This window comes from Megascapheus bottae, chromosome 6 (assembly GCF_031878675.1).
Source record: "Megascapheus bottae isolate mThoBot1 chromosome 6, mThoBot2.hap1, whole genome shotgun sequence".
NCBI lineage: Eukaryota > Metazoa > Chordata > Mammalia > Rodentia > Geomyidae > Megascapheus > Megascapheus bottae.
Genome location: NC_143514.1, coordinates 55,409,306 through 55,425,538, shown reverse-complemented (window position 1 = coordinate 55,425,538; position 16,233 = coordinate 55,409,306). Strand labels below are relative to the sequence as shown.

The 16,233-nt window shown below is 41.4% G+C and overlaps 1 protein-coding gene and 1 long non-coding RNA gene across 4 annotated transcripts in view; one reads left to right on the top strand and one right to left on the bottom strand.

Moving 5' to 3' along the window:
- LOC150061930 (uncharacterized) overlaps positions 1–16,233 on the top strand; it is a 59,936-nt gene that overhangs the window by 13,716 nt on the left and 29,987 nt on the right. The window contains exon 3 of the long non-coding RNA XR_016535965.1: positions 3,981–4,112. This is a non-coding gene — a long non-coding RNA (uncharacterized LOC150061930). The remainder of the gene's footprint in view (positions 1–3,980; positions 4,113–16,233) is intronic.
- Positions 1–16,233, bottom strand: part of Eif2b3 (eukaryotic translation initiation factor 2B subunit gamma) — a 47,351-nt gene that overhangs the window by 7,973 nt on the left and 23,145 nt on the right. For all 3 annotated transcript variants that reach the window (XM_090334978.1, XM_090334979.1, XM_090334980.1), the window contains 4 exons: positions 13,568–13,657; positions 5,905–6,032; positions 3,959–4,149; positions 1,290–1,367 (listed from right to left, as the gene is read on the bottom strand). In XM_090334978.1, coding sequence (XP_090191104.1) covers positions 1,290–1,367; positions 3,959–4,149; positions 5,905–6,032; positions 13,568–13,657 — 487 coding nt within the window. The remainder of the gene's footprint in view (positions 1–1,289; positions 1,368–3,958; positions 4,150–5,904; positions 6,033–13,567; positions 13,658–16,233) is intronic.

The window sequence follows — 16,233 nt, the reverse complement described above, 5'->3', positions numbered from 1 at the left end:
GTATACTTATTGGGACCATGAGTGTATGACACTGCATCTAGCTTCCCATTGTAGAAATGGAGTCTCTCAGACTTTTATGGCATGGAATCATGATCTTCCTGTTCTTTTCATTCTTTTTTTTTTTTCTTTAGTTTGAGACTATCACTGGAACTTGATACCTGTGGCTGCTTTCATTCTCTATCAAGTGAGCCATGCTTCTCTTCCCAGTCCTCCTGTTAGCTTCCTGAGTAGCTAGAATTACAGGTATGAGCCACTGTTTTTTTTTTTTTTTTTTGGTGGGTCAGAGGGCTTGTACCTGGCCTGGGTGCTGTCTCTGAGTTCTTCAGCTCAAGGCTACCACATTACCCTTGAGCCAAACCCCATTTTCTGTTTTCTAGAGGTTAACTGGAGATAAAAGTCTCAGGTCCTTTTGTGCCTGGGCTGGCTTTGAACCTTGATCCTCAGATGTTAGCCTCCTGAGTAGCTAGGATTACAGGCATAAGCCACCGCACCTAGCAACCACTGTTTTTGTTTTTTTTTTTTTCGAGATAGGCTCTCGCTATGTAGTTCAAACTATCCTTGAACCTGAAATCTTCTTTTCTTAGCCTCTTAAGATGGGGATTAAGCTTCAGAGCTTGTTTTCTTTCATTTTTCTGTTTATCTTTTTTGGTGCTGGTGGGACTAGGGTTGAATTCAGGGCTTGTTTTTTTTTTTTTTTTTTTTTGCTATTCAGGTGTGCTATATTTGAGCCATGCACTAGTACAGCAGAAAATATTCTGAGTGAAACTCTGCCACTAGGCTACACTCCCAGCTCCCCAATCTAGATTTTTTTTTTTTGCCAGTCCTGAGGCTTGAACTCAGGGCCTGCAAACTGTCCTTGACCACTTTTTGCTCAAGGCTAGCACTCTGCCTTGAGCTACAGCTCTACTTCCAGCTTTTTCTTTGTATGTGGTATCAAGGAATTGAGCCCAGGGCTTCCTGCATGCTAGGCGAGTACTCTACTATAGGCTATGTTCCCAACCTTTTTTTTTTTTTTTTTTTTTTTTTGCCAGTCTTGGGCTTGAGCTCAGGGCCTGAGCACTGTCCTTGGACTTTCTCAAGGCTAGAGCTCTACCACTTGAGCCTCAGCACCACTTCCAGCTTTTTTCTATGTATATGGTACCGAGGAATCGAACCTGGGTCTTCATGCATGCTAGGCAAGCACTTTAACCACTAGGCCAAACTCCCGGCCCCCCAACCTAATTCTTAAGGATAAGTTTCAGTGCTCCCAGAAAATGTCCCACACCTATCCTGCCCATTCTAGCACTTACCAGATGTTTGCTGACAATCTGGGCTGATGAATGAATCAGTGATTCTTCTGGACAAAGGACAGACAGCAGTTTGGGCACCTTGAGGAAAAAAGTTTGGTCACTAAAGTCCAGAAAAACATCTAAAAAAAGAAATCACTTTAGATAAAATCCTATACCTAATAAAGATATGGAAGTTCTCAGCCACTGTTGCTTGTCTGGCAAGAATGCAGTGTCTAGATGGCCTTATTTTCTCCTGACCATAGTCATGCTATGTTCCTGCTTACCTCTTGGATTATAGTGGCCATGTATAAGGTAAGGCTAGAAAAGATTTTAGACAAATGTTATAATCAGGACTGATCCTGAGAAGGAATCTGTGTTCTTTACCAGTCAAAAGAACATGTAAAAGGGAAGTTCATAGTATTCTTTCTCCTGGATGAGAAAACTGAAAAACAGGCTAATAGTCTAGGAGATTTTGGTTACTGACCTATCAGCATGGGCAGAATATTAGTGAGAACACTGTATGTGATGGCCACACTAGCTAAGGAGGCATTGCTAGCACTGGTTACACTGAACATGTGACCAGTTCCGTTCCAGGCCTGGGATCTTCTTTACTACACTCCAACCTGCACAGTTGCTGGTACTGCAGAGATTATTTTTCTAGCTTTAGGCTATCTATAAATCTGCTTCCTGATCAGGCCAACAGCTTCTAGTACTGGGTAAACATGGGACCAATTCTGATTTCTCATAGTTTTCTGATTTAGGGGATTCCCATGGATATAACCAATTCAGGTTGAGGCAAGCTTAAGATTTGGGATTAAGGTTATAGTCATGTACCTGTATGGGTCCTGAAGTTTCCAGAGTCAGTTTTGTTTTTGTTTTTAAATCTCAAATCTCAATCTACATCCAACCCTATGGTACTTGATATGACAGTTTTCAGAGTTCCACCAGAAACATTGCCAATAGCTAATGTTTTCATAATCTCATTCTTATTATCTCTGAATGTAATTCCAATGTAGCTCCCTCAATTATGTTTTCCTATTTTACCTTAATATTTTACAGCCTTATTCCTCTGAATTTTGTTACTTGTCTTACCATCCTTTCCTCTTAAATGATTCTCCTGGACTCACAATACATTGAAGAATTCTGTTATGCCCCCAATCACTTCACTGTTCCTGTTTCTACCCTCTGTTTTAAGATCTGGCTTATCTTTGAGGGCAGTGGTCCCCTTTCAATGGAAGCCATTCACTGTCTGTAGCTCACACACTGTAGGATTAGAAGGAGGGGCAAGACTCTTTATTGGGCTGTTTCCAGACAATTCTCTCAGACAATCCTTCCTTGAGTCTTTGCCATCTGGCCACTCTATATAGTGTTCTTTCTTTCACTTTTTTTTTTTTTTTGCCAGTCCTGGGGCTTGAACTCAGGCCCTGGGCACTGTCCTTGGACACATTTTGTTCATGGATAGTGCTCTGCCACTTGAGCCACAGCATCACTTCTGGCTTTTTCTGTGTATGTCATACTGAGGAATCAAACCCAGGGCTTCATGTATGCTAGGGAAGAACTCTACCACTAGACTATTCCAGGCCTTCACTTTCTATATTCACTTATTGAACCCAGGGACACATACATGTTAGGCAAGCACTCTGCCACTCTGCCATTAACCACATTCCCAACCATTTTTTTTTTCTCCTCCTCTTCTTCTTCTTCTTCTTCTTCTTCTTCTTCTTCTTCTTCTTCTTCTTCTTCTTCTTCTTCTTCTTCTTCTTCTCCTCCTCCTCCTCCTCTTCCTCCTCCTCCTCCTCCTTCTCTTCCTCCTCCTCCTCCTTCTCCTCCTCTGCCTCCCTCCTTTTCTGCCTCCTCTTTCTCCCTCTTCCTCTTCTTCTCATTCTTTTTTAGAGTACATATCAGCCTCTGGGCCTGGGCATTGTCCCAGAGCTCTTCAGTCTAAGGCTACTGCTCTACCATTTGAGCCACAGCGCCACTTCCCATTTTCTGGTGGTTAATTGGAGATAAGACTCTCAGGAACGTTAGTGCTCTGGCTAGCTTTGAACTGCAATCCTAAGATCTCAGCATCCTGAATAGCTAGGATCACAGGTGTGATCCACAGGCATCTGGCTACTATAGATATTTCTATGCTGAACAGAATATGAGGAAGATGCTAAAACCATAGTCAAGAAGTTAGCCTTCCTGGAAATCTTAGCCTTTCCTTGTAACCATAGAGTTCCTACTTCTAAGACCAGGCCCCTTACTTCCCCTTGCTCTACCTGGGTCTCTCAATGGTCTCTCCTCATGTGATATGTCTTATTCAGCCTTGGAAATAGGAAGGATTCTGAATAAGTTACTATGTATCTAAGGAGACAAAGAATAAGTGTACTTTTGGGGTACAAACTCCATGATTCGTCTTCTAAACCCATCTGTGTGTGTGTGTGTGTGTGTGTGTGTGTGTGTGTGTGTGTGTGTGTGTGTGTGTGTGTGTGTGTGTGTGATGGGGCTTGAATCATGATTCCTCTTCTAAAGCCATCTTGTGTGTGTGTGTGTGTGTGTGTGTGTGTGTGTGTGTGTGTGTGAGATGGGACTTGATATCTGGAATTGGCGTTGTCCCTGAGCTCTTAAGCTCAAGACTACTGCCCTACCTTTGAGCCAAGCCCCACTTCCCATTTTCTAGAAGCTAAACCTATCTTCTTACTTCTTACCTGTTTGTTTGCTTCCATGTAGAGTCCTAATGTACTCACTCGAGAGCAGAGCCCTTCTTTCATGATGTGGACATAGCAGCGCAGCTGTGATCTGGACAAGTCTTCCCACTTGTCTCCTCGACAAGCATTCCAGCAGGCATCATAAGGAGCCAAGGTGAGTGCATTGGGTTCTTTTATAAAACTATAAATATCTTCAGAACACACATCCAAAACAAGTAAGTGAACGAGAGAAGACAGAAAGGATATATACTCAGTCAAGATTTCAAAGAGGATAACACCTAACACTTTCCTCCTGGAACTCAAAACGAGAGAGAGTAAGTTAAAAGAGTGTTTTTTTTGTGTGTTTGAGATACTATGTGATATAAAAATGCTTAATAAGAAGGTTTAAAAGTAATTTTGATAAACAATCAAGGACTACTGGGAAATTAACATAGATGACCTTTATAAATGAAATAATACAAATAAGTACCGGACTTTAGTGACCAGTGGCTTTATCCTAATAGCTGTGCTATGACAGAAATAGCCCATCACTGGGAGTTAAAGAAATTGGGCATTATATTTTCAACTCTCACAACAAAACTTTGTTATCTTTTATATAAAAACAGAGAATAATGAATAATCTGATTCAGGTCACAGAGCTAAAAAGGGCAGATTTCAAATCTTGACCATTTATTTTACATACATACATACGTACATACATACATACATACATACATATATATTTCTCTATTCCTCCCATCTCCTTCACCTCTTCCCTTTCCTCTCCTTTTCCTTCCTTCCTTCCTTCCTTCCTTCCTTCCTTCCTTCCTTCCTTCCTTCCTTCCTTCTTTCCTTTCTTCTTTCCTTCCTTCATTCCTTCCCTACCTACTAGTTCAGGTCAGAGGTGACAGAGCAAACATGACAGACATATCTCTTGGAATGGAGACAGTTTAGTTTGTCTCTGATTGGACTGTTATTGTATGCTTCCTTTATCTTTCTTGACAGAGAGGCTAAGTTAAATCAGCAGTAGGTCTGCTTAGAGCCTGAGATACTTGGTAAGATGAATTTTATTTATTTATTTATTTATTATTTTTAAATTTTTTGCCAGTCCTGGGGATTGAACTCAGGGCTTGGGCACTGTCCTTGGGCTTTCTCAAGGCTAGCACTCAGAAGTGTATGTGGTGCCAAGGAATCAAACCCAGGGCTTTGTGCTAGGCAAGCACTCTACCACTAGGCCACATACCCAAGCCCCAGTAAGCTGAATTTAAAGGTATAATGGATGCCAGAGGTATGACTCAGCATTAGAGCTTCTACCTGAAGACATAACGGTCTAGTGAGGAACATAGCCAAATAGTGCTATGAACAGAGAATTGGGATAGAAGAATGTCCCTAAAGAGAAGAGTGACAAAATTTATCTATCACTTATCTAGATTTGAGGGAGTAGGGTTACCCTTGGTACTGGAGGGGGGCCGGGAGTTTGGCCTAATGGTTAAAGTGCTTGCCTAGCATGCATGAATACCCGGGTTCGATTCCTTGGTACCACATATAGAAAAAAGCCGGAAGTGGTGCTGAGGCTCAAGTGGTAGAGCTCTAGCCTTGAGAAAGTCCAAGGACAGTGCTCATGCCCTGAGCCCAAGCCCAGGACTGGAAAAAAAAAAAAATTGGTACTAGAGGGACCGCGAGGTTAGTCTAGTGATAGAGTGCTTGCCTAGCATACACTAAATCCCAGGTTCAATTCCCTGGTACCACATACACAGACAAAAAGCCACAAGTGGTGCTGTGGCTCAAGTGGTAGAGCTCTAGCCTTGAGAAAGCCCAAGGACAGTACTTAAGCCTTGAGTTCAAGCCCCAGGACTGACAAAAAAAATAAATAAAATTGGTAGTAGAGTTTGAACTAAGGGCTTTGTACCTGCTGGGCAAATACCTCTAGCCCCTCCCCTTTTTACAGTGTCAACGGAAGCACTGACCTAAAGATTTCAGCTCCTTTTTCTTTACATCCTCCTCCTTTTCTTCTTGCCTTTGTTGTGAAGAAACTGAAGAAAACTGTTTTCTTACTAAATATGGAATCAGTTCACTCCGAATAGAAGTGATTGACCTAGGAAGAAACAATGGCCCAATATGAGAGACCTGATTAGATCCTACTGGGATTAAAAAAAAAAAACAACAACTCTGCATATCAAGAAAAGTCAAATTCTTTCATGTCACTTTGGGACTGAAAGAAATAAAATGTAAGATATATTTGGAGTTTGGAACTCTCATTTTAAGTTCTAAGCTGGGAATGAGAGGGGAAAATGTACTGAATCTGAGAATTATTCCCCTCAGGTCAAGACATGAATTTTTTTCATAAACCCCATCTACATAGGTGTATATGTGTACCTATACATGTATATATACATATAGGTATTTTTTTTTTTTTACTTGCTGGAGATTGAATTTATGGTCTCACGCTTGCAAAGTAGGCATCCTACCACTTGAGCTATGATACCAGCCCCTTTTGCCTTGGTTATTTTCAAGGTAAGATCTTGGTTTATGCACAGGCTGGCCTAGGCTCAATCCTCCTACTGTTTTTCCCTTATGTTGCTAGGGAGGATAGGCTTGAACCACTGTGCCCAGCCATTGTTCTTCTCCTATAGCAGGGATAACAGGCACATATTATTACACCAAGCTACTGGTTGAGATGGAATCTTCCAAACTTTTATGCTCAGGTTGGCCTCTAATCAAGGTCCCCTGATATCTGCCTTCCACGTAACTAGGATTTCACTCTTGAGCCACTGTAGCTGGCTAATATATGTTTTTTTGTTTGGTTTTGTAGGTTGTGGGGCTCGAACTGTGGGCCTGGGCACTGTCCCTGAGCTCTTCAGTTCAACGCTAGAGCTCTACCACTTGGAGGCACAGTGCTACTTCCAGTTTTCTGGTGGTTAATTAGAGATAAAGGTCTCGTGAACTTTCCTGCGCAGGCTAACTTTGAACTTTGAACTGATTCTCAGATCTCAACCTCTTGAGTAGCTAGGATTATAGGTATGAGCCACCAGCACCCAGCTATATTATTAGCCTGAGCAGGCCAAGGACAGTGTGTAGGCCCTGAGCTCAAGCCCCAGGACTGACAAAAAAAAAATAAAATTGATACTAGAGTTTGAACTAAGGGCTTTGTACCTGCTGGACAAATACCTCTAGCCCTTCCCCCTTTTATAGTATCAACGGAAGCACTAATTAGGGACCAGAAAACCGGAAGTGGTGCTGTGGCTCAAGGGGTAGGGCAGGGCAGTAGCCTTGAGCTGAAAGCTCAGGAACAATGCCCAGGGTTAGAGCTCAAGTTCCACAAGGGACAAAAAACCAAAAACAAAGAAAAAAAAATAAACCAGATAGAGTGGCATGCCTATAGTACCAGCTACTGGGGAAGCTGAGGCAAGAGAGCCTTAAGTAGAGCCTAGGAGTTCAGGACCAGCACAAAATATATCAAGATCCTATCTGGAAAACATAATATATAGCAAGATCCAATCTTTAAAATAAATAAATAAATAAACAAGAATAATTGTTAACTTGGATTGTATTGGAGTCCTTGGACAATATAAGATAATGAAAATACAAAGATACACATATTCCAGAGGAGGAAAATTGTCCTTTCCGGGCCAGAGTTTGGCTTAGTCGTAGAATGCCTGCCTAGCATGCAGGAAGACTGGGGTTTGATACCTCAGTTCATCATACATAGAAAAAAGCTGGAAGTGCTTATGTGGTCAAGTGGTACAGCTCTAGCCTTCAGAAACCCCAGGCCCTGAGTTCATGCACCAAGACTGGCAAAAAAAAAAAAAAAAAAAAAGAGAAAAAGTGGGGCCGGGAGTTTGGCCTAGTGGTAGAGTGCTTGCGTAGCATGCACGAAAACTGGGGTTTGATTCCTCAGCACCACAAACATAGAAAAAAAAAGGTCAGAAGTGGTGCTGAAGCTCAAGTGGTAGAGCTCTAGCTTTGAGAAAGTCCAAGGACAGTGCTCAGGCACTGAGCTCAAGCCCAGGACTGGCAAAAAAAAAAAAAAAGAAAAAGTGTCCTTTTCATAATAGAAATGATCATCAGAATCTACAGATGAGTATTATAATTCTTGTGATTAATTAAAACATTGGAAAAATATTAAAATTAAGATTCTTAAGAAAAAAATACAAGTAAAGGCTGGGAATGTAGCTTAGTGGTAGTGCTTGCTTAGCATGCATAAAGCCCTGGGTTCAATTCCTTAGAACCATATAAATAGAAAAGGCTGGAAGTGGGGCTGTGGAAGAGCACTAGCCTTGAGCACAGAGAGGCTCATAGACAGAGTCCAGGACCTGAGTTCAAACCCCAGGACGACAAGAAAGAAAGGAAAAAAAAATAAGAGTTATTAGGGCCGGGAATTTGGCCTAGTGGTTAAAGTGCTTGCCTAGCATGCATGAAGACCTGGGTTCGATTCCTCGGTACCACATATATAGAAAAAAAGCCAGAAGTGGTGCTGAGGCTCAAGTGGTAGAGCTCTAGCCTTGAGAAAGTCCAAGGACAGTGCTCAGGCCCTGAGCTTAAGCCCAGGACTGGCAAAAAAAAAAAAAAATTAGGAGTTATCTACCAGAAGATGTACATAGTTTTTTGTCATGGGGCTTGAACTTTGGGTCTGGGTGCTGTCCCTCAGCTCTTCAGCTTAAGGATTCTGCCTACCCCTTGAGCCACAGCCCCACTTCCGGTTTTCTAGTGGTTAAGTGGAGATAAGAGTCTCTTGGTCTTTAGGATCTTTAGTGCCCAGGCTGGCTTTGAACCACGATCCTCAGATCTCAGCCTCCTGGGTAGCTAGGACTACAGGTGTGAGACAATGGTGACTAGAGTCTACCCTTTTGAGCCACAGTGATCCTTCCCTCCTTCCTCTTCCTTTCTTTCTTTTTTCAATGTTATAATTAAGTAATTGTAGGGGGGTTACAATTCCAGAAGTTGTTATAAATACAATGTTTCTTGGTCAATGTCACCCTTTCTTTTGTTCTCCCCCATTTTTCCCCTCATGTCCCTACTGTCAAGCTACTTTGTTCCAAGTTCATTTTTTACATACAGTATGCACATTGAATATAATGACTAAAAGTATCTTACTTTTTTGTAAATTGTTGCCAGTGAAAAGTCAAAGCACATGTTATAATGCCACTTTATCTGTTTTTTCTTTTTTAATTTAATTTTATTTTTTGTCAGTTGTGGGACTTGAACTCTGGGCCTGGGCATTGTCCCTGAGCTCTTCAGCTCAAGGCTATCCCCCCATCCCTTGAGCCATAGCACTACCTCCGGTTTTCTAGTTGGTTTTCTGTTCCTTACTTGGAGATAAGACTCTGGGGCCTGGAAGTCTGGCCTAGTGGTAGAGTGCTTACTTAGCATTCATGAAGACCCAGGTTCAATTCCTCGATACCACATATACACAGAAACAAGTCAGAAGTGGTGCTGTGGCTCAAGTGGTAGAGCTCTGGCATTGAAAAAACCATAGGACAGTGCTCAGGCCCTGAACCTAAGCCCAGGATTGCCAAGAAAAAAAAAAAAGTCTCACAGACTTCAGTGCCTGGGTTGGCTTTGAACCCAGATCCTCAGATCTCAGCCTCCTGAGTAGTAGCTAGGATTACAGGCGGGAGCCACTGTGCCAGGCTTGGTTTATTCTTAATTATAAATAGTATTGTATTGTATTGTTTGTTTATTTTTGCCAGTCCTGGGCTTGGGGTCAGGGCCTGAGCTTTGTCCTTGGATTTTCTTAAGGCTAGAGCTGTACCACTTGAGCCACAGCACCACTTCTGGCATTTTTTCTATGTATGTGGTACTGAGGAATCGAACCCGTGTCTTCGTGCATGCTAGGCAAGCACTCTACCACTAGGCCAAACTTCAGGCCCTGTATTGTTTATTTGTAATGAAGACTGTTGAAGGATATTTTGGTTATTCATTATTAAGTTAAAGAAGTTTTCTTTTATTCCTAGCTTGTATAGAGGAGTACTGAATTTTACTAAATTATTTTTTGAGTGCATCAAGTTTTATTTTCCTCTTTAATGTAGTCATAATGATTAATTATGTATCTCAAAATCTTTTTTTTTTTTTTTTTTGGCCAGTCGTGATGCTTGAACTCAGGGCCTGAGCTCTGTCCTTGGGCTTTTCCCTCAAGGCTAGTGCTCTACCACTTGAGCCACAGTACCATTTCTGGCTGTTCTGTGTATGTGGTACCGAGGAATTGAACCCAGGTCTTCACACATGCTAGGCAAGCACTCTACCACCAGGCCAAACTCCTGGCCCCTCTCAAAATCTTTTAATGATAACATCTATGTTAGATAATGACTTTATACAAGATTTCCATTGCATATTCTCTCATAGTAAGTTTAATTGTGTGTGACTTTCTTCTTTGTATAAATTATCAAACTTTACAATTTTATGCCATTCTTTTTTTTTTCTAGTCCTGAGGCTTGTACTCAGGGCCTGAGCACTGTCCTTGGGCTTTCTCAAAGCTAGAGCTCTACTACTTGAGCCACAGTACCACTTCCAGCTTTTTCTATGTATGTGATACAAAGGAATTGAACCCTGGTCTTTGTGCATGGTAGGCAAGCACTCAACCACTAGGGCAAACTCCTGGCCCTAGTGTGCTTTTTGTTTTTTGTGGGTCATGGGCCTTGAACTCTGCCTGGGTGCTGTCCCAGAGCTCTTCAGCTCAAGGCTACTGCTCTACCCTTCAGCCAAATGTCACTTCCTGTTTTCCAGAGGTTAATTGGAGATAAGAGTCAAGTTCTTTTGTGGCAGTCCCCCCCCTCCAAACCTTGCTGGCTTTGAACCTTGATCCTCAGATCTCAGACTCCTGAGTAGCTAGGATTACAGGTGTGAGCCACTGTGCTTAGCTCCAAGTATGCTTTTTATTTATACTTTGTATAGGGAATGAAAGCAGATAAGTAAGAGGCTAGCATGTTTTTCAGTTTTCTCTCTTATATGGAGACCTAGTTAGAATTTTAAATTAGTGAATTTATATTAAGTAATAACATGCCAATCACCATGTTAGGCTTTGGTACACTAGGATGAGTGAACAGCATATGTTCCCTAGTTATCTTCATTGCAAAATCTGTTTCTGATTTCTAGGAATTAATAGTCTGGTGGCACTGGCCTAGTGTGTACTTAAGGAGAAAAAGTAGAGGGAGATGAAGTTGATCAGAGTAGGCAAGGAAAGCCATAGTGTGGAAGAAGCACGTGGGTCAAGAAAATCTGGACTGAAAACCAGTGGTAGCTTTTAAGTAGAAATAAAAAGATCTGTTTTAGGGGCCGGGAGTTTGGCCTAGTGGTTAAAGTGCTTGCCTAGCATGCATGAAGACCCGGGTTCGATTCCTCGGTACCACATACATAGAAAAAAGCCGGGAAGTGGTGCTGAGGCTCAAGTGGTAGAGCTCTAGCCTTGAGAAAGTCCAAGGACAGTGCTCAAGCCCTGAGCCCAAGCCCAGGACTGGCAAAAAAAAAAAAAAAAAGATCCGTTTTACTTCTCAGTAAGTTTTGGTAGAAGTATGGAATGTGTCCCAGAGTAAGGAAACGAAAAATATGGAAATTAGTTACAATACTCGAGGCCTGAGAAGGGTTGAAGTATTGGTAACCCTATAAATCTGACTGCTATTGCTTAGATAGGAAGGCAAGACAGAAGCACAGACTGAGGAGGGCAAGAAAAAAAATACAAACCATGGAGCTACACAGTTCATGGTCTGTGTTATTTTTATTTTTTTGTGCGTGTTATTTTTAAAGGATCAAGTTAAACATCTTGGAAAAATTCTGTGTAAGCTAGAGTTCTTATATTGAATTTCTATGTGATTTTTTTTCCCTCTATTCCTTTGATGATAGAGATTAAGAATTTCCATATGAATACAGAGAAAGAAACAACAGTCATTCTTGGCTATATGTTCTCTGATTTTAATGTTCCACACTATGTGGGTAGCAAATGTTCCTTGGGCCCCCTCAGTTAGAAAACAAGTCAGTTCCTTTAGAAGAAGTGACAAAGCATGGACAGCTGGAGAATTTCAGAGCCATGATATTTATATTATGGACCAAACAGACTGTCACTGCAAGAGAGGCAAGCAAACAACCCTTGGCACACAGCCCCAGCAGCAGAGGCTCAAGGAGATTTGGAAAGAGTAATTTTAAGAGATGATATGAAGCTGTCCCTCCAATTTCTGCTGAGTTCAGCATTAGGCAAATCCTATAAGGCAGCAGCCTGAGCAACATAATGAAGGACATAATTATTATTCCTGTTTCCTAGTCAAAATGGAGGCAGATCAAAGACTGCCAAGAAGAGGTACAACATTATGAACATCGTGACCTTGGTCTAAAACTTACTAGCTAAACTAACATCCTCTCTCCCTCCTTTTCTGTTTACCTCCCTCTCTATAGTGGAACTAGGGATGTGAATCAGGGTCTTGTGCTAGTTAGCCAAGCACTATATCACTGAGCTATACTCAGTCTTCTATTTTTCTATTTGTGTGTGCCAGTACTAGGGCTTAAATTTAGAGCTTCATGCTCTTGCTTAGCTCTTTTGTTCAAGGCTGGTACTCTACCAATGGAACCACAGCTTCACTCTCAGTTTTTTGTTGGTTAATTGGAGGTAAGAGTTTCATTGACTTTCCTGCCAGGGCTAGCTTTGAATCACAAATATCAGATCTCAGCTTCCAGCCTGAGTAGCCAGGATTACAGGTGTGCACCCAGCTTCCTCCTGAAACACTTCTCTACACAAAGGTTAATTTGAGTCAAAGCTGACACACAACCACAGCTTATATAATAAATTTATTGGCAGTAGCTGGGCGCAGTGGCTCACACCTGTAATCCTAGCTACTCAGGAGGCTGAGATCTGAGAATCATGGTTCAAAGCCAACAGGGGAAAGAAAGTCTGTGACTCTTATCTCCATTTAACCACCAGAAAACTGGAAGTGATGCTGTGGCTCAAATGGTAGAGAGCTAGCCTTGAGCTGAACATCTCAGAGGCAGCGCCTTGGCCTAGAGATCTTGCCCCACAACCGATGACAAAAACAATCAATCAATAAAAAAAATCATAAAAACAAAAACAAGCAAGCAAAAAAATCTCATGGGGGACCATTTTGCCTGGACTGCCTTTCAAACCATGATCCTTAAATCACCTCCAGAATAGCCAAGATTACAGGAATGAGCCACTAATACCCAGCCAGGTCGTTCCTTAGTTTTCTTCCCTTACTGTCTGGCATTATTCTCCTAACTTGCTTCTTACTTCTGATACAGATTCCTATTTCCATTAAAATATATAATGATCACATAGTAGGTTTAACACAATGCCCCCTCATAAAGTATGCCTAGTATATATGTGTTGATGGAATGAAATACAGAACAAGTCGTACAGGAGCTGGGTAACGGTGTCCTGGGAGGGGTGAGAAGCAAAGAAAGAACGAACAATTTTCAGGAAAGTGTTGTATGATTCCATATGATTACCATAGCTTGATGTTGACCTTCCTAATTGAGGGGAAAAGATCATATTGGACACAGAGAAGTAATTCTCTTCCCTTAATATTCCTGCATATTCCAAATCTATCAGCTAAAGACAGAGCTGATAAAGTCAGGTTCTTAGATCCCCTATGGTTAAGCATGAACTACCAGTGCCTCCCTCTTTCTTACCTATTTTCCATTAGGAAATCCACAACATATTTTTTCAAGCAGTAGAGATGGGCATCTACAAGGCCTGTATGGAAATGTATCCTAGGGTGCCTACAAAAAGAATGAAAAGAAGGGGTTTACAATTAGGTAACATATTTTATTCTATCATCAGGTAATATGCATCTAGAAACCACTATGAAGCCATACTGCCTTCACCTCATCCTGGGTAGGCTAGGATGTTGACCAATTTTGATTCTACCACATAAAAGAGTTTTCTGGAAACTCTGTCTCAAACTATGAGGCTTTTAGGCTCTCAAAAATTTTGGTGAGACATTTTTCTGTTTTTACACTAACCATTTTAATACATACATATATATATATATCTATATATATATATATATATATATTTTTGTCAGTCATGGGGCTTGAACTCTGGGCCTGGGCACTATCCCTGAGCTCTTCAGCTCAAGGCTAGTGTGTTATGGCAGTGGTACCACAGTGTGACTTCCAGTTTCTTGGTGGTTAACTGGAGATAAGAGTCTCATGGACTTTAGTGCCCTAGCTTGCTTTGAACTGCAAAGCTCAGATCTCAGCCTCCTGAGTAGCTAGGATTACAGGTGTGAGCCACGGCACCCCAGTTTAACTGTTTCACTTTCTGAAGGTCAAGATTTGGCATGTGCTAGTCTTTGTAGTGGAGATGTAGCTCATGTGGTAGATTGCCAATATTGTATAAGAAAACATTTACCTTTTCTGCAACTATACCTCCCTCTCTTCCCATGTCTCCCCCTTCCCTCCTCCCTCTCTCTTCCATCTATCTATCTTTCTACCAGTACTGACTAGAACTCAGGTCCTCATACTCTTTGCCTGGCTTTTTTGCTCAAAGGCTGTAACTATACCACTTGAGCCATCTCCCCACTTCCAGGTTTTTGCTGGTTAACTGGAGAGAAAAGTCTCAGATTTGTCTGTAAGGGTTGGCTTTAAACCTTGATTCTTAGATCTCAGTCTCCTGAATAACTAATTCTACAGACACGAACCACCAGTGCCTAGCAAATGGACAGAGCCTAGGCCCTGAGTTAGAGTCTCAGGATTGGCATAAAAATAAGTTAATATAAGTATCTTAACTATGTGGCCCAGTCTTGGAACTTATTTTCTTACTGCTTATCCATCCATCTTTCTTTCTTTCTCTCTTTTTTTTCTTTTGTAAGTCATGGGGCATGAATTCAGGGCCTGGGCACTGTCCTTGGGCTTTCTTCAAGGCTAGCACTCTACCACTTGAGCCATAGCACCACATCCAGCTTTTCTCTATATGTGGTTCCAAGGAATTGAAACCTGGGTCTTTGTGCATGCTAGGCAAGCACTCCACTGTTAGGCTACACTCCTGGCCTATATTTATAATTCTAAGGAAAAAGCTAGTAGAGATCTACATTGCAAATTCTGGGGCGTGCTAGAAAACCAAGGGTATAGGGTTTCAATGATGGGAGATAAGTGTGGGGGAAAAGGCATAAATTATGCCTGATTGCAATGGAAAAGAAGATAGGTCTGAGTAAAGATAAGATTATGAGCAGGAGTGGCATACTTGATAAATTAGTATCAGGTAGGATTTTCCCTGAGAAGGAGTAAGTAGGGTCATGTCCTGATTGTGTTGGTGGAACCATGAATTTGTAATGGTACTGCATAATAGTCTCCTGAAACTTTAACAAGGCATACAACAGACAAAGGGGAAGTTCAAAGTAATTGAAAGTTGAGAGTAGAAGGACAAACACAGCAAGAGGATAGTGAGGGCACAGAGGGAAAAGCTGGAGGCATAGGATCTACACTGGATGAAAAAGAGAGAAGGTAGAGAGAAGTGAAAAAGGGATAAAAGGGAATAAAAGAAGAGAGAAGGGGAGGGGAGCGTGTAGAAAAATGTAATGAGATTGAAATGAAGTAAACAGGATTCTGGGTAAGGATGAAAAGCAAACGTAGGCATCAAGCCCTACCGCTTCTGAAATTAAATGTCATGACTGTAAAGTTCTTTATCTCTCTTCTCTCTGCAAGGGCAGAGACTATGAAAAGAGATGACAAGAAAATTTTAGAACTGAAAAGTCAAAGATGTGATAACTGATTTAGCATATCCAAAAAAGCTGGACAAAGAAAGCTGGACAAAAAAGCTGGACCAGACAAAGAAAACTAAGAACGATCTGATTTGTGCTTTACTAAAGACCTGGAATGATCAGGACTTGGCAGCATAACTCTTATCCACCAAGGAGATTATAGAGAAGTATGAAATAAAGTCTCTGTCCATTTTGGACAACACAAACCTTAGAAACACTTTGGGAAAGGTTTGTGATTCTAGGTTCCCCTAAACTGCAAATTAGAGATGTACTTTAGGAATTAATTAGCATAAAGACTCCCACACCCGAGAAAATAAGAGCGTAAACCATTTTTCATCTTCTATAGTCTGAGAAATAAAGATTTGGATATGATTTGTGAGGTCATTACTGAATTTCTATCACCCTAGGTACAAATGAACTAGAAGATGAACTTGTGAAGCTTTTATTCCATTTAAAAGATATCTTTTTCCTTCTCCTTTATTTGTTGGTCATGGAATTTGAACTCAGAGCCTGGGTGTTGTCCCCAAGCTTTTCTGCTCAAGACTAGCTACCAGTTCTGGTTTTTACTATCACTTCTGATTTTCACATGATTAG